The sequence below is a fragment of the Lolium rigidum genome, chromosome 5, assembly GCF_022539505.1.
Source record: "Lolium rigidum isolate FL_2022 chromosome 5, APGP_CSIRO_Lrig_0.1, whole genome shotgun sequence".
NCBI lineage: Eukaryota > Viridiplantae > Streptophyta > Magnoliopsida > Poales > Poaceae > Lolium > Lolium rigidum.
The window spans coordinates 174,436,773-174,460,940 of NC_061512.1; the positions used below are offsets into that span (position 1 = coordinate 174,436,773).

Consider the following 24,168-nt stretch of genomic DNA (forward strand, 5'->3'; position numbering starts at 1 on the left):
ATTATATACGAGCTCCTCCTTTCTCTCCACTCATCACCATCTCACCTCACCTCAGCTCCGATCACATCTCCATTTCTTCTCTCCACGCACCATCTTGCCTTCCGATCGCAATTACAATCCTTTCCTAGCTTGCCCTGAAGCAGCAAAATTTCAGAGCAGGAGAGATGGAGAACGTGATGAATGGCAATGGAGGAGGGAGCCGCCTTGTGGTGACCGAGCTGAGCCACATCAAGGAGCTGGTGAAGCAGCTCGACGTTCATCTGGGAGGCTCCCCGGACCTGTGCAAGGACCTGGCCGCGCAGATCTTCACCGTCACCGAGAAGTCCATCAGCATGATCAAGTCCGGGCACTTCGACTTCGACGGCCGGAAGCGCTCCGCCACCGGCGCCGGCGCCGGCCTCGACTCGCCGCCGCTTTCCGCGACGCCCAGTCCCCTCAGTGGCGTCTCCGACATGCCTTTCAAGACCAACAAGAAGAGGTGAGTGGATACTTGCTGCATAAATTGTTTGAAGTTCTGATGAATCATATGAACAAATCAGTCTGATTTTGGACCTTTTTCCATAGATTATTAAGCGGTTGTTTGTTCTTGGATTTGCAGGAAGATGGACAAAGGGAAGCGCCAGATTCGGGTGAGCTCGGCAGGAGGGGGAGCGGATGCCCCAGAGGACGATGGCTTCAGCTGGAGGAAGTACGGCCAGAAGGACATCCTTGGAGCCCAGCATCCGAGGTTTGTTTGCGCACATTTCTGCAAAAGTTTATCTTTTTCCAGAGCCTAATCCGCACATGTTTTCGGAAGTGGCAACGAAATCGTCTGCTTTGCTTTCTGTGAGATCATGGAGATCTCTCTCTTTTAGATTTGGACTCTCTAGTTGTTCTTTTCCTTCTGTGGAAGTTGCGGCCTTTCCGCTGTTATACCATCCACTTGTCAGAGAGGAACAGGCTAGAGAGTGTCACTGATTGTATATGTTCCAAAAGGAATCGTTCCTATTGGATAGTTGAGCTTTCTGGGCTAAATTCTTTTTGGCATCACACAATCTAAAAAAAATCTGAAAGTGGAATTTTTTTCAGAGTTCAGAACTGGAGATATGATTGATTTCTTGCCGTGCCTGACTTGAACTATGCATCATTGCAGGGCATACTACCGTTGCACGCACCAAAAAACTCAGGGATGCGCGGCGACGAAGCAGGTGCAGCGCGCCGACGAGGATCCGACGCTCTACGACGTGATCTACAACGGCGACCACACCTGCGTTCACAAGGCCACGGCGGTGCCGGTGGCGACGGCCAAGTCGCAGCCGGAGATCGCGCTAAGCCTTCTGCAGAGCCTGAAGGTGGAGACCGAGGGGTTCACGCCGCGGGCTCAGCAGGGCTGGAGCGCCACCACGCCCTTCAGCTTCTCCTCGCCGGCGGTGAGCGGCCTGACGCCGTCGACGCCCGAAAACTGTTTCTGGCAGGGCGTGTCGACGCCCACGTCCCTTGAACCGTCGCCGGCGACCTCGGGCTCGAACCACCTCTCCATGAGGGTGCAGTGTGAGCTTGACACGATGGTGTCTGCGTTCATGGCAGCCACGAGCATGCCACCGCCTGCCATGGAGGATACCCCCTTCTCGCTAGATGGAATCGATCTGGATTTCGACATTTCTTGCTTCTTCGCATCAGATTGTTGAGAAGAAGAGAGAATGAAAAAGGAAAACGAAAAAAAAATAGTACAGATTAGAGAGGCAGCTTCAGGTGACCACCCTCTGAACTCTGGCGTCAGTCCAGTGACAGAGGAGGGAAGAACAATCGAATTCTTCCTCAGTGCAGGTGTAAGATTTAGGAGATATAATTAGTGCCTCCTCCTTCGTCATGTTTCTTTTGTTTTTTCTTATCTTATCTGGTGTAAGATGAATGTGTTGCATTGTATTATAGATTTTTATGTCAAGGAAAATAAGATCCTTTACAATCCACTGTCTCCTGCGAATCAGATGTATTGTACTCTTTTGTCTTGCACAATCTCGCAGATAAACCTGACCAAATATCGAAATATCACCTGCTATTTGTGGTCTCCACTAAGATTAATTCATGGACTGTGATCCAGCTGAAGTTTAGACGTGTCCCCTTAAGCCCAACCGTGTGAAATTATAAGGCAACTCAGACAAGACTAAGGGGGAACTTGACTGGGCAAAGGTTATCTTTCAAACGAGTGAAACTTTCATTGTCATGACAGGAATCAGCATGAAAGTTGGCCCAGTTCCTTGTCTGGTCTGAGAAAGTTCCATAAATCTAAGAAAACATATCTTCTTGAAAAGATAAAGCTAGGAAATCATTTCGGACACATAAATAGTCCAAACAACTGGTCCTACAATAAGCAACAAGGTCAAAGATGAAATCAGAACCACACAGCTGGGCCTGGGAGCAGTCCTCATCACAATTAGAACAAGTTTTCATTCCTTGTCGTCGTATTCAGGAAACTGTGGAAGAAGCATGGGTTCACATTTGGAGCTTTTACAACCTCCCCTCTTTATCATCAGTCTTTCAATTCGCCGATGCAAAAATCCTCAATGATATCGAAGACTCTTGTGCCATGTTGCGGCCTAAAAGCGCGTCGAGGTAATATATTAATGTAAGGCCAAAAAACTGAAGGGTACAAAGGTTGTGAAAGTGCGTCTTTCGTGCTTATACAGTTCTATAACATATCTTCTCTCTTAACACAGTGACGTGCAAGCTCTGCGCGTTCTTGAAAGAAGATAGTGGACTAGAAATACTAACAGAAAAATAGACATAGCTTTCCTGACAAAAGTAATGAATAAGAAACATCCCCATCAGGCTAAGAAAAATCCACATCGGTGTTGTTGTTTAATGCTTTAACTTAATTTTCCCCGTTGAAGCATCCATCATCTGGATCTTCCTGTTTTAGTTGACAATGATGCTAAATATCTCATGTCCTGTTCGGATAACATCCAAATATTCTCTGATCATGGATATGGACCAAGAATGATTTCTGGGGGATTAACTTTCAGTTTGAACAAGTGAACAACAGTACGTGACAACTACCCAAACATAACAAAATCATTGCACAATAATTTTGAATTATGAGAGCAACATGAAATCATGGATAGGAACAACCAGAACCTAATTGCCTTTTCATGTTGTTGCAATTTAGAAATTAGAAATATCCTTGATAGACATCTACTAAGTTGGGCTTCTTAAGTGATCTGAAGTGCAATAAGTCAATAACCATTAAATTTCAAATGGGGTATAGTATAAACGTGTAATGATCCATAAGTCTAACCCTGTCACTGACGAAATTACTAACAGACAAAATATCACTAAACTACTAAAAGATCTTCAATAAGTTTAACCTCAAAAGGTGCAGTAAATTAATGCTGTCAGATAACATGATCATGAGTCATGATTTAAGACCAATGCTGGCAGAACAGATGTAAAAACAGTTTATGAGATGTTACAAACCCGAAAAATCCCTCTGTCGAATCAGCACCAGCATTGTTTAGAATGGCATCACCACCTGGATGCTCCTCCACATATGAAGTTACATCATAAACCTGTGGAATGATGAGTATATAAATTCTCCAATTTCAAACTAGACGATAATGCAAGATGATTGCAGTCGGTGAACATGTAGATTGCTTTGTTCCAACCTTGTCCTTGATTATGATCCAACAATCCTTCCTTGTGTTGTGAGTTGATACATCTTTCTTTGAATAGCTCCTAGATGCCTGAATTTGAAATAGCAAGTAAACAGATAATGAGAATCCGTGCATTTTGGATTAACCTAGAACAATCATGTCCATAGGTTAACTAACAGAAAGAACCCTCTAAAGAACAAAAGCATCTGTTCAAGACATAATAGCATGTTAATGCAACTACAAAGCACCTCCAGACTCTGAAATGCCATGCTACAGCATTGTTTTTGTACCAGAGTTCATCGGTTGTACTTGTACCTGTATTTCTACCACAAGCCTTTACTTATTGCTCCCAAGACCTCTTAACTTTTTTGCGAATAATGTGGTTTCATTAGCAAATGAAATGGGGTGCTTTTTGGATTAACCTAGAATAATCTTGTTCTTAGATTAACAAATGAACCAAACGATCTAAGGCATCATGGAAGTGTTCAAGAAAAAGTTGCTCCTTAAAGTAGACATGGATGTACTACAGAAAGCCAGACTGCTCTAATATAAAGGATGATCTTTACCGTTCCAGTTCCTCCTGAATGTGCTTCCTTTCCTTTACCTGCAATGTGCAACATATTATTCAGTGCCAACAAATTTGATTCGACTTCTCTTAGGCTTACAAGCCATGCACCTTTTTTTACCTTTGCTGATGGATCTTGGAATAACAAAGAGTGCTCCCAGTACAAGAAGCACAACAAGTGAGATGAGGATGATAATTTCCATTGGGCACCTCAGGAAGCACTGAACAATGTATTAACTGAGAGTAATGCTCTGCACTGGAAAATCAGTTGCAGTCAGCAGAGATTGCAGCAAATGGTACCACTGATTTAACTGATAGGGAGTAACAATACAAGGGACTGAATCATCAACCTCTGAAAGGTAAATTTAAAGCGAGACATGGTTACTTGGCTGCGTCCTACAGGTCTAGGTTTTTCAGTACTGACTGAAAGAGAGTAATACTACTAGCTGCGGTCTAGACTGTCTTAGGTCTCATTTTTCTGACGGCGTGTATTTATTTAGGTCTAATCAAGGTGCCATGACAGAGTGCTTTACAGAGGAGCTCAAAGATGGCATCGTTGTCCATGTCAGGATCTACCCAGATCGCGTGCCCTACCGCAGACGGTCAGAATCAGTCTTCCCAAGCCGAGCGCTTTCGGCAGCAAATCAATTAGTACTCAAAATCGAAGCTTCCCAACTGGTTCCATCCCAAATAGGCGGATCTTAACGAAATCTGACCAAATCACTGTGCGCCAAATTTCCCCTTTCCCCTCGCTAAAAGCTCGAAATACATCAGAAAAGTTGGACGAGGGAGAAAGCTAGCGGTGAATTGCGCGAAGAACGAACTGCGGGCGGGTGTGGAAGGTTACAGAAGCGTACCTGGAGAACTGCGTAGGAGAAATCGAGCGAAGCAATGGCCGCCGGACAACTAGCACTCTAGTAGTTGCAGAATGCGGATATAACTAGTAGACAGAGGCAACAAAATTCGTGGAAAATGGTTTCAATAGTGGAGGCGACGGGAACGTCGACAGCGAGGCGCCTGTGGTGACTTCGTCAATTTCAAGATCCAATCCGTCGGCTCAGTCTTCCGGAGGTGCTCATAGGGGTAGGGTGTGCATGTGTGCGTTCATAGGAGTGAGTGTATGCGCGTGTATGTGAGCGCCTGCGTTTGTACTGTGTTTCTCAAAAAAAAAAAAAATAGTGGAGTGTATTCACTGGCCTTGCACATGCGACAATCTCATGACAGGATCGCAGGATCCAGATTGGTGATGCAGCAAGTACAAATCAGCAGTTCGCCGGTAGACATCTCTGGACCTCGAACTTTTTCCGTCGTTGCGATGTGGCTTTTTTTTTTTTAAGAATTGGCATGTGGCCTTGGGCCTTTTTTGCAACGGTTTAGAGTAGAAAATAAGGCAAATCCTATACATCAACCAGGTCGGTGTGTACGGCATGCCGCACACCCCTGGTCGGGTATAGGGCCCGGCCCATTTCGGCCTTTTCCTTCTTTTTCCGTTTTCTGTTTATTCTTTCACTTTCCGTTTTCTGTTTCTTTTTCCTGTTTTGTGTCATTTTTTCCTTTTCCTTTTTTCTCAAATTCGTAAAACGTACAAATTTAAAAAATGTTCAATTTTGAAAACTGCTCAAACTTCAAAATTGTTCAAACTAAAACATGTTCTAACTTAAAAAATGTTCAAATCTAAAAAATGTTCAAAGTTAAAAAATTGTTCGTATTTGAAAAATGTTCATATCAAAAAATGTTCAAATTTAGAATATGTTTATGTTCGAAAAATATTTAAATTTTAAATAAAATTCAAAATTTTAAAAAATGTTCAATCTAAAAAAATGTTCAAAATTGAAAAATATTTAAATTCTAAAAAATTTAAAGTTTCAATTTTTGAAAAAATAATTTTTAAAAATGTCATAAAAATTAAACCTTTTGGATTTTAAAATAAACGGATTCGAAAATATTTCTGCTTTTTACATAACGAAAATACGTAACCAGAATATAAAAGGAGAATAAGAAAAACAAAAAAGAACTTACCTGATGTGTCGCGGCCCACTACAGAACAACCAGGTTGGGGGGTGTGCGGCACCCCATCCGCACCGACCCGGTCGGTGTATAGCACCTCCCAGAAAATAAAAGCCGTGTTTGCTTACCGACAGGTGAGCCCATTAGGTCCACCAGATACAGTTTGGTTATTCAGACCAGGTGTCTGGCCACGCACCACACGTTAAGCCCACGAGGTTAACCGTTTCTAGCTACTCAGACCATTCGGGCGTAGAGTTTTGGCGGGAAATACTGGGTCACATGTTGCCCATAGTGGAAAACTCACTTTGTGATCACACACTCACTCCACACTAGGGAAAATTCCCAATCTCCCCTTCCGGTGTTCTCTCCCTCTTCGATAATATAGTGCCGGTGGTCTCCTCCCTCACCGACAACAGCGACCAAGGTCTCACCCCTCTTCAACATTAGTGACCATGGTTCCTACCCTCTTAGGAAAATGGGTAGATCTACTATTTCCACATCACTCATGGTGGTAAGCACCCCATCTCCCTAAATCATGGATTTCCCAAGGGCATGTTAGATGAGACCATAGATTGGCAGATTTATCGCGTACTTACAATCAATGGTTTCTTAGGATAGGCGTAAGGCATTCACATTGTGCAAAGGCTTGAGAAGAATATGTTGAGACATTGTGGTTATTGGTGGGCATTGTTTTACCACACCGCTGCAATTGAGGCTAGAAACTCCAAATATGTGAATTACATCATTTGACTCCATTGTGTGACTATTTCTCATCCCATTTATTTGTTACTAGCTATTATCGTGTTTATATTGTGTATCTAGTTGTGTCTTGATCTTGACATATATGTTGCCCTCATTTAGATGCATAATTTAGAGAGCCTACTTTATTAATTAAAATATATTTTGTTAAAATAAATTTAATATGTAGTTGCATATTCATTCCCTTTAGTTGACCTCTTCAATCATTTGAAAATGCGGCAACACACAATTTTGTCTGTTCACGCTCGATTTGATAACTGATGATAGGAATTTTATAAGTTAATCAGCGGAATCTCTCTTCCAATAGAAAAAAAATAGAAATGCTTAATGAGCAGACTTATAGAGGAACGTCATGGCATTTCTACAATAATGTGGAAACCTCAAACCAGAAGGTTCACACGCCGTTGAACATGTGGATACATGGAAAACGGTAGCAGCAAAATACAGTCGTTTCGATTGGTGACGTTCATAACTATTAATCGGAAACAACTGTTTCTGATGTGAATTGCATAAAGCGAAAAAATTGTTGCTGCCAACTACACTGCATCGATAATGGAGACCAGCTGAACTCATCCGTCATGCTCCTTGTTGCATCTCCACCGACTCCTCCATCTTCCACGCCCCAAAGAATACGAAAAGCAATGGAAATCACCCAAAAAAAGGAATTAATAACTAAATAGAGAAATAATCTAGAAACGCGTAAGTAAGTGACACATGATCAATAATCTAAGAAAATCACATAGTCTAGATAGAGAACATGAAAAATAATCTAGAAATGCATAATTAAGTAAGCAAAACTTCTAGAAATTCATCGGTATGCAGCGCATGATCAACAATATAAACAAAGCACATGAACAATAATCCTGAAATGCATAAGTACGCACATTTTCTAGAAATGCATAATATAAACAAATCACATAGGTTCAAACGAACACAATAATTTAGTGATGCTTAATCTTAAAGAGGGCACAAAATTTAGAAGGATTTAGCTACTTATAAGCAAATTATACTAGTAACACCGTGTACATTATATAAATTTAACCTGATATAACCCGTAACTAGATCGTAACTTGTAACTGCAAATTAAACTAACTATATACAACTAGTAACTATATCTTAATTAGCCGTATAATAATTTATTAATACATCAATACACAATTGTGCCGGAACTCCTAGGAAGAGTGTGTGGACTGAACATGCTCAGTCGTGCCGGTGTTCTGGCTCGTCGTGGACGCTATCGGCCCCGTGCTGCTCGTAGCGTCGGCAGTTGCAAAAGAACGGTTGTTCGTCGTCTGGTCACTTGTCGACGAGCGTCCGCCGGTGCTGGAAGTACCAACAGTTGACGACATGTAGCTCGACCCGTACCCTCCGCGTGGCGGCGCGTACATCGTTACCGGAGGGAGATCCGGTGGCGGCGCCTCGAACTGGAGCACGCTCATGGCTTGCCGAATGGACGGCCGGAAGCCGTAGTCCGAGTGCACACACCAGAGGCCCACGACCAGCGTGCGCTCCATCTCCGGCGCGTCGAAGTCGCCGTCGAGCCGGGCGTCCGCAGCGTCGAGCAGAGTGCCCGTCCGGTACAGGTCACGAACCCAGTCGACAAGCACGACCCTGTTCTCGTCATGCAGCTCCGGGACGACGGGCCTCCGGCCGCAGGCGACCTCGAGGAGGACGACCCCGAAGCTATACACGTCGGTCTCGGCGCTGGCCCGGCCGGACATCACGGACTCCGGGTCCATGTATCCCTTGGTGCCGGCAATCATCGTCGTGTATCCGCCGCGGCTATGGTCGACGAGGCGCGCGAGACCAAAGTCCCCCAGCTTAGCGTTGAACGACGAGTCGAGCATCACGTTGCTCGGCTTGATGTCCCTGTGCACCACACACTGCTCCCACTCCTGGTGCAGGTACATCAGCGCAGAGCCCATGCCAACAATGATCTTGTACCTATGCATTTCAGCAGGCAAATGTCAAAAGCAAATTACGTGACACAAGATATGTTCGATAGTGACTCGTCTAGATATACTACGACCAAAATGTTATAAAAAATCTTGAGTTTCATTTAAAGACTCCATCCATACACGAAGAAACAAAAAAAGATCAATCAAATCGGTGAGTTGTGTCAGTGGACAATTCAAAATTGTTGGCACTGTTCATCAGCCTAATTTTTCATTTTTATTTTGCCATGTTTGTTTCTTGAGCTCTCAACGGAAGTTTGGTCTTGAAATTGTGTATGCTGCATCATGTATAAAATTGAATTTCCGCGGCTTTGTGGTTGTATCTAGAATGGTTGCTAATTGTTGGGCCACTATTGAAAGTGTGGTGTTTGCTGGTTGTGAGTTGTGACCTATCTGCCATAGACGATTTTTTATAGGTTCTTATTTATGGACATGGCGTTTCGGCTCAGAGGTGTAGATACACCTATTAGGAAATATAAATTTTAAATTTATTTTAAAATGGTAAAAAATTCAAAAAAAGGTTTCTCAGTGTGTATCCGGATATCCTATATTAACTCAAAAAAAATTTGCAGAATTTTTTTTTATATGGCCTATGTAAAAAAGACAAACAAATGTCTCGTAAAAAACTTTTTTGGAGCACCAGAAATTGTCCTTTCTTACACGTGCCACAAAAAATAATATTTTTTCACGACACTTTGCGTGCAGGCATAGAATGTGTGGAAGTACGCCCTAAATTTTTCTTGTGATTTTTTAGACATTTTAAAATATGTTTTTTCAGCAATAGGTGCATCTATACCTATGAGCCAAAATGGATTTCCCCTTATTTGACCTCTTCTTCTGTAAGATTGATACGTCTCTCAAAACATATCACTTTTGATGGGTTGCAATTCATGAACCATACACTTGTACACGAACATTCGTGCAGCTTTAGGTTGCACATAAAATTTAGAGTAGCACATAATTTATAAATGCCGTTCGAAATATTCAACTTAAAAAAACAATTCGCCTAAGATGCAAATGCTCAATTTGATCATACTGTGTACCTGACTTGCCATGTTAGCATTTTCTTGGAATCGTAGAGATGGTCGTTGAGGCTGCCATTTTGCATGAGCTCATAGACGAGTAGGAGCTCCTCGGCCTTGTGGCACCAACCGATGAGTTGGACAAGGTTGCGATGCCTCAGCCGGCCGATGGTGGTAACCTCCGCAATGTACTCCCTCCTTCCTTGGTTGGATGTCTTGGAGACCCGCTTGATGGCCACATGGAGTCCCTGGTCGTGTAACAAACCTCGGTAGACTGCCCCAAACCCACCTTCGCCGAGCTTCTCCTTGTCCGAGAATCCTTGTGTCGCCCGTGATAGCTCGTTGTAACTGAATCTCCGAGGCCCATTGCCCGCGAACTCCTTGTCCATATCTTGGTCGAGAGGGACTGCAACCGAAGCTTCTTGCCTGCGTATACCCTTCTTTCCCAGGTATTGGCGATAACTGAACCATGCGGCTATGGTGACCAATAGGAAGATGCTAGCGGAGACTAGCCCGGCTATGAGACGTATGTTTTTTGTCTTTGGATATGTGACATCTGCCAATATGGATACGGAGTAAGTAATCTCAATGTGATGCACAGTAAACTTCCAATAATAAACCAATACAAATATCTCCCTAGAAAATTATGTACTCCCTTTCACTAGCGGATCTTGGCAAAAAATGTTGGGCAGGCCAGCCCAAAGAAAAACCCATCTTTTTTTCTTTGATGGCCTATTTTAGCTTTCATGCCGGGTCATGGTCCGCTTTTGCTTCAACATAGATCTGCCCCTGCTCCCTTTGGCTTGTGAGGCCCGAGAGACAATTCATCAGGACTACTTCTCACGTCAATCCTTCACTCTCTCGTATTGTGAGCATTCAAAGTGCAGCCCGGTAGCGTATGCTCCCCTCGAAAGAAAGGCATTCCAAATATAAAAAAGTATGGAAAAATTAATGCGTGTACATTTCCATATCTTATGTTCGCACATAATTCTTACTTTTTTTTTTGGAAAAAAGGTCTTTTGTGACCAGTGTAAAAAATATTTGGTGCTCCAAAAGCTCATTTGACAATGCAAATTTTGTTTCTTGTCTAGGAGACAATAGTCTTTTATTCATGAAACTTTGCATACATGTTAAAGAAAAAAATGTTAACAACTTTTAGGATGTAAACAACGTTCTCGAATTTAGAGCTCATTCGAGAGACACCATTATCCAGTGGAAGTCATGGAATAACTGTGTGTGCATGCGTGCTTCAACATCATCATTAAAATCTGAGTGGTCCATTCTTTTCCAAATTAGGTAAAAAATTATTTTCCAGATTATATACATTTATAGGTTATTTCTCTATAGAGATCCAATTATTATTCTTACATATTTCACATTCATTGCCATATGTACTCTTTTTTTAGGAAACCATGAGTCATATGTCTGCACATATCCATGCAAAAAGTAGATATTTGCGTTTAGATCGATATGCAAGTAAAAAACCACTAAACCAAGTTTAGTATACAAAATTTAAGCATCACACGGTGAACAAATATACTATTTACTTTTTATATATTTTCAATATAATTATGTTAACAACTAAAATTCATTTGGTAAAATTTAGTCATAGTACGCACAAAATGTTTGCATTTTTGTTGAACAATAAGAGCTCTACGTGTTTTACTTTGTTTTCAATTGTGATTAACATGACATGATTAAAATAACTATATTTTGATTAGACGACTAGACGTGCCTCTAAAGTTTCATTAGCTTATCGATTCCATTCTCTGCAACATCAACATTATTGCTCGGTCACATATAATTCCGGCAATTTTCGCAACAACGCACATAGTGATATTCTAGTATACCAAAAGCTGCATACACATGTACGATATTTTTATGTGTATTAATTATTCAAGTTATCAGATTTTGTCAGTACTTATATTTTCATTAACCATTATATAAAAAAATTAAAATTTATGATACTACGCTTCACATAAGGAAAGCCATTATAACCATAGGGTAAGAAATAAGGATATACTCCCTGGGTTCCATAATTCTTGTCGGTTTTAGTTCAAACCATAACAATAATTTTGGAACAGAGCGAGTATTTGTTCGTGCATAGATATGGTAAAGAATTTGAAGATAGCTATAAACACGTGAAGCTACTTACCGGTCAGAGTGGAATTGAACGACCAAGAAAGAATCCGATGCTCCTCGACGAGGTCCCCGATCGCCGCCGAGAATCCGATTGACACATTTTGCGGCAGACCGACCTCAGCCCGAAGGTCGATATTTGCGCTAAGGATGTGTGCAGTCTCACCCGGTGGGTCGATGAACTGCAAGGTGGCTGAGAGCGTGGTTGCTTTGGCGTCGTACTTGATAGATACTGACATGGTCCCGTTGAAGCTCCCATCTGGCAATGGTGTGTACTCTTTTGATCTAATGTCGTTGACGTTAATGCCAAGGTGGTTGTTGGTACCATTAGGATCCCATTCGTTATGGAATGCATCAAATTCCACGCCGAGCGTAGGCGGGAATGCGTTTCCCTTATTGTCACGGTTGTTGAAAAGCGCGAGGAAGCCCCCGGTTGCGTCCATCGGCATAGTTGATGGGTAGGGCTCCACAAAGAATGCCATTCCATCACCTCCCTGTAGGGAAAGCAACAACCCTTCAATTATTCTCGTTCGCTGATTTTTCCGTCTACCACAAACAAGATGGTTAAACCTAATTTGTAAAGGCACAAGGAACATTTGTATGAATGTTAAATCGAGCAACTGCATATTTCGGTTTCCTTGATTTAACCGCGCACGTTGTATGGTTTTTGGGTCCGATTTTCGTTATTAACTTGATCAATTTCCCTCTTCTATAATGCAAAGGCAGAGCTCCTGCCGTTCACCATCAAAAAAACTGCATATTTCTTCACCCAAACAAATATTTGCTTTTCTTTTGTGCATCGATGCTCTATCTTATACGGAGTAATGCACAACTTGATCGACTTAAAAAAAATAACATTTCTGCATCGAAATTAGAAATACAAAAAGGACTGGTACTAAAACGCTGTCCATGCATCATAAAATTTCTACTTGCCGGACTGCTGCTGTTGACGGGCTTGACGAGGAAGGTGAAGTTGGTGGTGAAGCTGGCGACCCTGCCGGTGCTGTCATCCCAGAGATTCACCGGCTGCCCGTGGGCTACCCGGCCGGTGCTCCAGCTTCTGGAGGAGTTGGTCAGGTCGATCCGGTCGATGGCGGGGACAGAGTCGTTGAAGTACTTGAGGTTGGCAGCGGCGAGGACGTTGGGATCGGAGAAGTTGTAATTGAAGCTAAGCGAGGTGCCATGAGAAAGGCAGCTAGATATGAGTAAGATCGAGTAGGGGAAGCCGAGGAGGACAAGGCACTTGCTGGCTCTCTTCATCACCATGGCCATGAAATTTATATTTGCAAGGTCGTGGAGGTGCACATTGTAGTGTCTAAGCTATATATATATGCGCACGACTGCACGAGGTTCTACGAACGTGCCGAAAAAGAATTTGCGTGGAAAAACAGATCCAAAGGGCTGCGTCAATTGGAGAACAACTTCCTTTTTGAATTGCAATTCGACATTTTCAGCAGTGGCTGATCGGCAATAATTCAGGTGGCAGTAAATATGATCCTGATAGACCTCGATTGGTACTAAACCACTGCCCTGCTTTCGTGGCAAAAGGGACATGGACAGTTGGTCATGGCCGCGTGTTCAGTAAGACGTATGTTCCGGTGGTGGCAAAAACACGACAAGTGAGCTAGACTAATAGAATTCGTGTCACGTCTTTTCAAAGAAGACTATCCTCCTTGGACATGACTAGCTGACTCTACCAGGGCTCCACCATGGATACTCTAGTTGGATACGGTGGAGAAGTTCTGTTGACGGCGGCTGAGTCGTTCGAGATCAACGCATTGGGGTCATTTCTTCCAAACTCTACACTACAGAATGCTCCTCATTTTTACCTGCACCATCGAATCAATCATGCATATTGACCAGACTGTTTATCCACCGTGACCCGCAAGCTGCGTCTCGTTCGTCCTACCTGAACTTCTCGTCTGGACGTCTCAGAGCTCAGATGCACCGGGCAGTTTCACCCCCACCTTCTCCTTTCAGATCAAGCCAGACAATTCAGTTGCAGGGACTAGTGACGACAGCGACGGGGAGGACATGTCTTGAATCCAGATAAACTCTCAAAAAAAAAGGTTGTTAAGGGCCTGCTTGGATTCCGTGTAAAATCCGTGGGCTAACCGGTATTTCAAGTGTGAGCTATATACTTATTTTAGCTGACCGGTATTTCAAGTGTGAGCTATATACTTATTTTAGCTGACCGATATTTCAAGTGTGAGCTATTTTAGCTGACCGGTATTTCTAAAAAAGAAATATCTATCTATCTATCTATCTATCTATCTATCTATCTATCTATCTATTATATTATTAAAACAACAAATAATGAATGGCTTAGATACAATGAATGGCTTAGATTAATCAAAGATTGTGCAATAGAAAGATTAATCAAAGATTGTGCAATAGAAACGAACGCCTCAGATAAAAAATATATAAGCCTCACGTTAGCGATGGAAATACAACCGGTTAACCAGAAGTCCGCCGTTCAGGTTAAGAGTTGATTGTGCCGTGTGTAATATAAACTCCACATTTATCTGAACAACTTCTATTTATTTATCTCAACAACGACTCCTATTTATTTGCTCAGGTAAGATACCGTTCGGCCTTTTCGGATCAACTACTTATGTGTTGACGTCTGTGGGCTGTGCATGTCCACTACAGGAATGAAGCTAGACGCCGACGGCCGGCAGCCCTCGGCGTAGCCACGCCTGGTCCTCGGCGTAGGCTACGCCGACGGCAACCCTCGGCGTACCTCGTCGGCGTCCAGGTCCCTCGGTGTAGACCGGTGTGCCCTCGGCGTAGCAGTGGCCGTCGGCGTCCTCGCTCTATGCCGACGGCGCAGAAGACCCTCGACGTTGATGCCGTCGGCGTAGAGACACGGCGGAGGCGTCGACGTTAACGGAGCGTCGTTAGAAGCCGACGGCATTGCCCTCGGCATATTCATGGGGCATGCAGGCGGCCTCCTCGCGGGTGAGCGACGTGGCGCGTCGTGGCGCCGCCAGTTGGGCCTCTGCGCCGAGGGTAACCCCCTCGGCATATGCATCTACCCTGGAGGCTACGTGGCGCGCGACTAGCACACGGTCTACGCCGAGGGCAACCCCCTCGGCATAGACCTGACCATATGATCTATGCCAGGGTCTATGCTGACGGCATTGCCCTCGGCGTAGGCCTTCCATATTTTTTTTTGCTGTTTCAGCCAAAATCCTGTTCCAATTCAATTGCAATTCAATTCAGCAGGTCCAATTCATCCAAATTCATCCAAAATCGACCAAATTCGCCATAATTCACCAAAATAGCATATAATTCACATAGTAGCATACATGGTGCACATAGTAGCATACAAGAGGAGAGCGGACAGTGCCATGTCATCCAAATACATAGTAGTAGGTAGCAAGCAAGAAGCCCGGCGCCGACTAGCGAAGGAAGGACCCGGGCGGGGTGTGTCCGCCCTTATCGTTGGCGAAACGAGCAGCCCGGGGTTGCGCTCCGGTAGAAGCTGCAGAAGAACCACCCACCCAGGAGAAGTCGACGGAGAGGCACCGGGAGTAGTCCCAGGAGTAGTCGACGGAGAGGCACCAGCAGAACGCCCAGGAGACCGACCACCTTCATGAACCGGTGTGACCTCGCGCCCACCCGGCGAGGCTGGTTCCCGGAGCATCCCGTTCCCTACGTGTTCCCTACATGTTAGCAACTTGCGAGGCAAAGGAAAGTGGTAACTACCGATTTGGCAAAGAACTTACCTCCGGTGTGGATCCGTAGTAAGTCACAGCAAAAGTTGCCCTCGATGGCATGATAGGCATGTCCCCCGCCATGGGAACGGGGTCCAGTGGCGGTGTACCACTAGACAAAGCAGATCATCGCGTGCTCGCAAGATAGGTTACAAGTCAGGCTTTGCAGAAATAAAGCATCAAACTGAGACTTGTCATCTACTTGCGAGAAGAAAGATTCAAACTTACTCCTATATGCGCCATGTAGGCCGTATTCTGCCTACTCAACTGCGCAACGGCCTGCTGATACGCTTCATTACAGGCTTCGAAGGCCGCCTCGAACTCAGGCTACAATTTCAGGAACAATGAATCTCATCAACACTTAATCATGTAGGAAGGAAAACCAGAAAGAGGATGAAAAAGAGGAAAACTTACATCGTAGGCGGGTGCGTGTAGCTCGTGGTTGGGGTAGGCTTGACCGCCTTATTCAGAAAGGGGAAACGGCCATGCGGACGCCCGCGCCCCGACAGGACCAACGACTCCTCGTCGATCGGCATGCTCAAGGGGTCATCCACCTCCGGGTGACGAGACAACACCATGTCGCAGTAGTCCTCCTTGGCGGCCTTGGCATTGCCGTAGTACTGTGGCTGAGGCAATGCGGGATTGGGCTTCTGCTTCGTCCGCATCATGTCATATATCTGGGCATCATGAAGCACCACCCCAGGTGGTGCCTCGGCCATCTGCATCGCGAAAAGAAAAGTTATGCGTCTCACAAATGTAACATGACGGGAAATGAAAGAAGGTCGTTCCATGTATATACATACCTTTTTCCCCTTGAAGCGGGTGTAGTCGCGACTTCCCACGCAGTGTGTGCCACTGGTGCCTCGGTTCTCCATGTTCCGCCTCGACACGGCTGCAAACTCCTCGTCCTCCCTGAGCCACCTCGCCCTAATCAGCTCCTCCCATGCCTCCCTATGCTGCTCGGCCCACTCGGGACAAACCTGAAAGCGCAATACTCAACTAAAGATAATCCAATGAAAACTTAGCAGCAATGTAGAATCTCATTGACATTTTACTCACCGACATGTACTCCTCAATGGTCATTGCCCATTCCTCCGTAGGCTGGTTACCGACATAGTACTCCTTCTTGACCCTCTTACCCTTGTTAGCCTAGAAGGCACTAGCGCAGGTGACCTTTTGGTTGTACCACTGCTGCGGTGTCAACCTCTCGCAAGCGCCACGCAAAGTGGGACGCGCCTGCGTATCATGCTCCGGGTCCACACGATAGAAGCACTTCAATCATGCATAAATCAGTTGTGAAAGTCATGAGTTAGCACATTAGGGTCATCAACTATGAACGGTGCTTGAGAAATATATGCCTTACCCAGAACTTGGTGGTCACAGCCTCAGCAGCTGTCGCGAAGCCTACGGCAGGGGCATCCTCATAGTCCGTCCAAGTAGTGGCTAGCCTCGTCTCGCCACCGGGGACCATGCTAAGGGGAGTGTATCTGCCCGGCCAGAACTTCTTAATCAGAGCCCCAAGCAAGCTGTTAGGCTGGCGGGCGGGCTTGACCTCCCATGTCCAGTAGCTGCAAATAAATCACACATTAGTACAAATGCCAAATTGTTTATTATGCCCAAGATGAAAAATACATGTTCGAAATTTCTGAAGTAGTACACTTACTCATCGCTCGAAGGAATGATAAGGGCCTTGTCATCATGGGTCTTAGGCTCCTTCCTCGCCTCGGGGACTCTAGCTTCTCCACGAATCTTCAAGGGCTTCGGCGCACCCCCACCCTCCATCACCTCCAACTCAGCCCTAGAGTCCGACTCGTGTGTAGACTCCGTCTCCATCTCCACCTCCCCACTAGACGGACCCTCTAGGAAGAACTCAGGAGCCACGTCGCCAGAAGCGGAGGGTGGTTCTAAAATATATTCCCCGAAATCCTATTCCTCTTGATAGAAAATCCCCTCGTATGTCACGGGGTCAATGTTGTTGTAATCATCCTCAGAGGGAACCGGTAGGTTACCATGTGGCGATACCTGGAAGACGACTTCCCAACCCTTGAGTTCCGCTTTCTGGCATGGGTAGGGCAAATAATAAATTTGCTTGGCTTGGTGAGCCACAACAAAGACATCGGCTCCGCTATAGGTGGTTGAAGGCTTAACTTCAACTAACCCAATGGACTTATCACTTCTCTGTCCACCTATTGGGTCGAACCAATGACACTTGAACACGACGATATTGAGTTGCACGTTCGTACGATTGTATGTCAACTCGTATACACTCTGTAACCTTCCGTAGTAATCAAAGTTATTGGCTTCTTTGGTGAAGACCCCAGTATTTATCGTTTTGGGATTCGCCTGGCCCTTCTGGTGCGTCTCTATATGGAAGCGAAACTCATTCACATCATACTTCTCATACTTGGTCACCTCACGGCTACAACCTTGGGAAACACATTTCAACTCATCTATCATATCAACGTTTCTCTCACGGCCCTACAAGAACATTTCAAATTTGTTGTGTGCATTAGTTACGTGTAATAAGAGGGACAAGTCACATGTTGCAATGTAAGAGGAAAGGTGCTGGCGTGTAGTTGACACACGTCTGTTGGGAACCCCAAGAGGAAGGTGTGATGCGTACAGCAGCAAGTTTTCCCTCAGTAAGAAACCGAGGTTATCGAACCAGTAGGAGTCAAGGAACACGTGAAGGTTGTTGGTGACGGAGTGTAGTGCGGCGCAACACCAGGGATTCCGGCGCCAATGTGGAACCTGCACAACACAATCACAATACTTTGCCCCAACTTAACAGTGAGGTTGTCAATCTCACCGGCTTGCTGTAAACAAAGGATTAAATGTATGGTGTGGAAGATGATGTTTGTTTGCGAAGAACAGTAAAGAATAGAGTTTGCAGTAGATTGTATTTCAGATGTAAATAGCATGGTTGGTGAACAAATTACAGTTGGGCAACTGACAAATAGAGAGGGCATAACAATGCACATACATATCACGATGACTACTATGAGATTTAATCAGGGCATTACGACAAAGTACATAGACTGCTATCCAGCATGCATCTATGCCTAAAAAGTCCACCTTCGGGTTAGCATCCGCACCCCTTCCAAGTATTAAGTTGCAAACAACGGACAATTGCATTAAGTATGGTGCGTAATGTAATCAACACAAATATCCTTAGACAAAGCATTGATGTTTTATCCCTAGTGGCAACAACACATCCACAACCTTAGAACTTTCTCATCACTGTCCCTGCATTCAATGGAGGCATGAACCCACTATCGAGCATAAATACTCCCTCTTGGAGTTACAAGTATCAACTTGGCCGGAGCCTCTACTAGCAACGGAGAGCATGCAAGAACATAAACAACACATATATGATTGATAATCAACTTGACATAGTATTCCATATTCATCGGATCCCAACAAACACAACATGTAGCATTACAAATAGATGATCTTGATCATGATAGGAAGCTCACAAGATCTAACATGATAGCACAATGAGGAGAAGACAACCATCTAGCTACTGCTATGGACCCATAGTCCAGGGGTGAACTACTCACACATCAATCCGGAGGCGATCATGGTGATGAAGAGTCCTCCGGGAGATGATTCCCCTCTCCGGCAGGGTGCCGGAGGCGATCTCCTGAATCCCCCGAGATGGGATTGGCGGCGGCGGTGTCTCTGGAAGGTTTTCCGTATCGTGGCTCTCGGTACAGGGGTTTTCGCGACGACGGCTATAAGTAGGAGGAAGGGTAGGGTTGGAGGCGGCGCGAGGGGCCCACACCATAGGGCGGCGCGGGCCCCATGCTGGCCGCGCCGGCCTATGGTCTGGCCACCTCGTGGCCCCACTTCGTATCCCCTTCGGTCTTCTGGAAGCTTCGTGGAAAAATAAGACCCTGGGCGTTGATTTCGTCCAATTCCGAGAATATTTCCTTTGTAGGATTTCTGAAACCAAAAACAGCAGAAAACAACAACTGGCTCTTCGGCATCTCGTTAATAGGTTAGTGCCGGAAAATGCATATAAATGATGTAAAGTATGTATAAAACATGTGAGTATTGTCATAAAACTAGCATGGAACATAAGAAATTATAGATACGTTTGAGACGTATCAAGCATCCCCAAGCTTAGTTCCTACTCGCCCTCGTGTAGGTAAACGATAACAATGATAATTTCTGAAGTGACATGCTATCATAATCTTGATCAATACTATTGTAAAGCATATGAGATGAATGCAGTGATTCGAAGCAATGGTAAAGACAATGATTAAACAACTGAATCATATAGCAAAGACTTTTCATGAATAGTACTTTCAAGACAAGCATCAATAAGACTTGCATAAGAGTTAACTCATAAAGCAATAAATTCTTAGTATAAAGCTTTGAAGCAACACAAAGGAAGATATAAGTTTCAGCGGTTGCTTTCAACTTCAACATGTATATCTCATGGATAATTGTCAACATAAAGCAATATAACAAGTGCAATAGGTAAACATGTAAGAATCAATGCACACAGTTGACACAAGTGTTTGCTTCTAAGATAGAAAGAAGTAGGTAAACTGACTCAACATAAAGTAAAAGAATGGCCCTTCACAGAGGGAAGCATGGATTACTATTTTTGTGCTAGAGCTTTTCATTTTGAAAACATAGAAACAATTTTGTCAACGGTAGTAATAATTCATATGTGTTATGTATAAGACATCCTATAAGTTGCAAGCCCCATGCATAGAATACCAATAGTGCTCGCACCTTGTCCTAATTAGCTTGGATTAACACGGATTATCATTGCATAACATATGTTTCAACCAAGTGTCACAAAGGGGTACCTCTATGCCGCCTGTACAAAGGTCTAAGGAGAAAGTTCGCATTGGATTTCTCGCTTTTGATTATTCTCAACTTAGACATCCATACCGGGACAACATAGACAACAGATAATGGACTCCTCTTTTAATGCTTAAGCATTCAACAATAGATAATATTCTCGTAAGAGATTGAGGATTAGTGTCCAAACTGAAACTTCCACCATGATTCATGGCTTTAGTTAGCGGCCCAATGTTCTTCTCTAACAATATGCATACTCAAACCATTTGATCATGAAAATCGCCCTTACTTCAGACAAGACGAACATGCATATCAACTCACATGATATTCAACAAAGGTGTAAAAGTTGATGGCATCCCCAGAAACATGGTTACCGCTCAACAAGCAACTTATAAGAAATAAGATACATAAGCTACATATTCTTTACCACAATAGTTTTTAAGGCTATTTTCCCTTGAGCTATATATTGCAAAGACAAAGAATGAAATTTTAAAGGTAGCACTCAAGTAATGTACTTTGGAATGGCAGAGAAATACCATGTAGTAGGTAGGTATGGTGGACACAAATGACATAGTTTTGGCTCAAGGATTTGGATGCACGAGAAGTAATCCCTCTCAATACAAGGCTTAGGCTAGCAAGGTTGTTTGAAGCAAACTCAAGTATAAACCGGTACAACAAAACTTACATAAGAACATATTGCAAGCATTATAAGACTCTACACTGTCTTCCTTGTTGTTCAAACACCTTAACCAGAAAATATCTAGACTCAGAGAGACCAATCATGCAAACCAAATTGTAACAAGCTCTATGTAGTTCTTCATTAATAGGTGCAAAGTACATGATGCAAGAGCTTAAACATGATCTATATAAGCACAACAATTGCCAAGTATCAAATTATTCAAGACATTATACCAATTACCACATGAAACATTTTCTGTTTCCAACCATATAACAATGAACGAAGCAGTTTCAACCTTCGCCATGAACATTAAAATTAATGCTAAGAACACATGTGTTCATATGCAACAGCGGAGCGTGTCTTTCTCCCATACAAAGAATGCTAGGATACGAGTTTATTCAAACAAAAATAAAAATAAAAACAAACAGATGCTCCAAGTAAAGCACATAAGATGTGACTGAATAAAAATATAGTTTCACTAGAGGTGACCTGATAAGTTGTCAATGAAGAAGGGGATGCCTTGGGCATCCCCAAGCTTAGATGCTTGAGTCTTCTTGAAATATGCAGGGATGAACCACGGGGCATCCCCAAGCTTAGACTTTTCACTCTTCTTGATCATATTGTATCATCCTCCTCTCTTGATCCTTGAAAACTTCCTCCACACCAAACTCAAAACAAACTCATTAGAGGGTTAGTGCATAATTGACAATTCATATATTCAGAGGTGACATAATCATTCTTAACACTTCTGGACATTGCACAAAGCTACTGAAAGTTAATGGAACAAAGAAATCCATCAAACATAGCAAAACAGGCAATGCGAAATAAAAGGCAGAATCTGTCAAAACGAACGATCCGTAAAGACGAATTTTTCTGGGGCACTTAACTTGCTCAGATGAAAAAGCTCAAATTGAATGAAAGTTGCATACATATCTGAGGATCACGCACGTAAATTGGCAGAATTTTCTGAGTTGCCTATAGATGAGGCTGCTCAATTTTGTGACAGTAAGAAATCTGTTTCTGCGCAGTAATCCAAATCTAGTATCAACATTACTATCAAAGACTCTACTTGGCACAACAATGCAATAAAGTAAAGATAAGGAGAGGTTGCTACAGTATTAACAACTTCCAAGACTCAACAAAACAGTAATAAAAACATACATGGGTTATCTCCCAAGAAGTGCTTTCTTTATAGCCATTAAGATGGGCTCAGTAATTTTAATGATGTTCGCGCAAGAAATAAGAGTTGAAGCAAAAGAGAGCATCAAAAAAAATAAGAAACACTTTTAAGTCTAACCCACTTCCTATGAAAAGGAATCTTGTAAGGAAACAAGTGCTGAAAGCACAAAACAACAAGCATAGAAAGGCAACACAAGTGCAACTTCAAGATTCTCAACATAAAGAGGGGAAACTTAATATTATTAAGATGCATATAACCATGTTTCCCTCTCTCATAATAACTTTCAGTAGCATCATTGATGAAATCTACAATATAAATATCACATGAAATATTCTTATCATGAGCTACATGCATAAAATTATTACTCTCCACATAAGCGTAGTCATTACCATTAATTGTAGTGGGAGCAAATTCAATAAGATAGCTATCATTATTATTCTCATCACCATAATCATCATATATAGGAGGTATATTGTAATCATAATTCATTTTCTCCTCAATAGTAGGTGGACTGAAAATATGATAGTCATCATTGTAATCATCATATATAAGAGGTAAAGTATCATCAAAGTAAATTTTCTCCTCCATGCTTGGGGGACTAAAAATATCATGCTCCTCAAAACCAGCTTCCCCAAGCTTAGAATTTTCCATAGCATTAGCAACAATGGTGTTCAAAGACTAATAACATTGCCATTAGCATGCATATAAAGTTCCATAGGTTTTTTAATTTTCTCTTCAAACACCTCATGTCCTAACTCAAGATAAATACTATAAAGATCTCTAATATTTTTGTTGTTTTCCATTAAGCCTAACTAGGGAAATCACACTACTTAGTATTCTCAGGAGTATTCATTTTAGCAGTAGTAAATAAAGCAAACTAAATAAAGTAAATGCAAGTAACTAATTTTTTGTGTGTTTTTGATATAAGAAGCAAACAAAGCAGTAAATAAAATAAAGTAAAGCAAGACAAAAACAAAGTAAAGAGATTGGAAGTGGGAGACTCCCCTTGCAGCGTGTCTTGATCTCCCCGGCAACGGCGCCGGAAAAATATCTTGTCTGGCGTGTAGTTGACACACGTCTGTTGGGAACCCCAAGAGGAAGGTGTGATGCGTACGAGCAACAAGTTTTCCCTCGGTAAGAAACCGAGGTTATCGAACCGGTAGGGAGTCAAGGAACACGTGAAGGTTGTTGGTGACGGAGTGTAGTGCGGCGCAACACCGGGGATTCCGGTGCCAATGTGGAACCCGCACAACACAATCACAATACTTTGCCCCAACTTAACAAAGTGAGGTTGTCAATCTCACCGGCTTGCTTGTAAACAAAGGATTAAATGTATGGTGTGGAAGATGATGTTTGTTTGCGAAGAACAATAAAGAACAGAGTTTGCGTAGATTGTATTTCAGATGTAAAAGAATGGACCGGGGTCCACAGTTCACTAGTGGTGTCTCTCCCATAAGATAAATAGCATGTTGGGTGAACAAATTACAGTTGGGCAATTGACAAATAGAGAGGGCATAACAATGCACATACATATCACGATGACTACTATGAGATTTAATCAGGGCATTACGACAAAGTACATAGACCGCTATCTAGCATGCATCTATGCCTAAAAATTCCACCTTCGGGTTAGCATCCGCACCCCTTCCAGTATTAAGTTGCAAACAACAGACAATTGCATTAAGTATGGTGCGTA

General features: G+C 43.2%; 3 protein-coding genes across 4 annotated transcripts; 1 reads left to right on the forward strand and 2 right to left on the reverse strand.

Moving 5' to 3' along the window:
* On the forward strand, positions 1–1,828 carry LOC124652423 (transcription factor WRKY19-like). The gene is made up of 3 exons (XM_047191433.1): positions 1–478; positions 599–727; positions 1,133–1,828. Exons 1-3 carry the CDS (start codon positions 165–167, stop codon positions 1,665–1,667), a joined length of 978 nt encoding a protein of 325 aa, XP_047047389.1. The 5' UTR covers positions 1–164; the 3' UTR covers positions 1,668–1,828.
* Positions 1,829–2,026: 198 nt separating this feature from the next.
* Positions 2,027–5,125, reverse strand: LOC124654926 (cytochrome B5-like protein). 2 transcript variants are annotated; one of them, XM_047193904.1, is made up of 6 exons: positions 5,052–5,125; positions 4,316–4,445; positions 4,196–4,233; positions 3,642–3,719; positions 3,454–3,545; positions 2,027–2,576 (listed from the first exon to the last, which is right to left on the reverse strand). In XM_047193904.1, exons 2-6 carry the CDS (start codon positions 4,395–4,397, stop codon positions 2,510–2,512), a joined length of 357 nt encoding a protein of 118 aa, XP_047049860.1. In that variant the 5' UTR covers positions 4,398–4,445; positions 5,052–5,125; the 3' UTR covers positions 2,027–2,509. The 2 variants fall into 2 exon arrangements, with proteins under 2 accessions (XP_047049860.1, XP_047049859.1); XM_047193903.1 differs by having other exon boundaries at positions 4,316–4,450; positions 5,052–5,124.
* Positions 5,126–8,132: 3,007 nt separating this feature from the next.
* Positions 8,133–13,352, reverse strand: LOC124656727 (L-type lectin-domain containing receptor kinase IX.1-like). The gene is made up of 4 exons (XM_047195420.1): positions 13,006–13,352; positions 12,093–12,566; positions 9,959–10,493; positions 8,133–8,904 (listed from the first exon to the last, which is right to left on the reverse strand). Exons 1-4 carry the CDS (start codon positions 13,346–13,348, stop codon positions 8,133–8,135), a joined length of 2,124 nt encoding a protein of 707 aa, XP_047051376.1. The 5' UTR covers positions 13,349–13,352.
* Positions 13,353–24,168: the final 10,816 nt, after the last annotated feature.

Coding starts and splice junctions, on each gene's coding strand:
- LOC124656727 (XM_047195420.1), bottom strand. CDS start 13,348: ATGGCCATGGTGATGAAGAGAGCCAGCAAGTGCCTTGTCCTCCTCGGC. Junction 12,567..13,005: donor CAACAGCAGCAGTCCGGCAA/GTAGAAATTTTA, acceptor CCCTACAGGGAG/GTGATGGAATGGCATTCTTT. Junction 8,905..9,958: donor ATGCTAACATGGCAAGTCAG/GTACACAGTATG, acceptor TGAAATGCATAG/GTACAAGATCATTGTTGGCA.
- LOC124654926 (XM_047193904.1), bottom strand. CDS start 4,397: ATGGAAATTATCATCCTCATCTCACTTGTTGTGCTTCTTGTACTGGGA. Junction 3,720..4,195: donor ATTCAGGAGGAACTGGAACG/GTAAAGATCATC, acceptor TTTCAAATTCAG/GCATCTAGGAGCTATTCAAA. Junction 3,546..3,641: donor GGATCATAATCAAGGACAAG/GTTGGAACAAAG, acceptor ATCATTCCACAG/GTTTATGATGTAACTTCATA.
- LOC124652423 (XM_047191433.1), top strand. CDS start 165: ATGGAGAACGTGATGAATGGCAATGGAGGAGGGAGCCGCCTTGTGGTG. Junction 479..598: donor TTCAAGACCAACAAGAAGAG/GTGAGTGGATAC, acceptor TTGGATTTGCAG/GAAGATGGACAAAGGGAAGC. Junction 728..1,132: donor CTTGGAGCCCAGCATCCGAG/GTTTGTTTGCGC, acceptor GCATCATTGCAG/GGCATACTACCGTTGCACGC.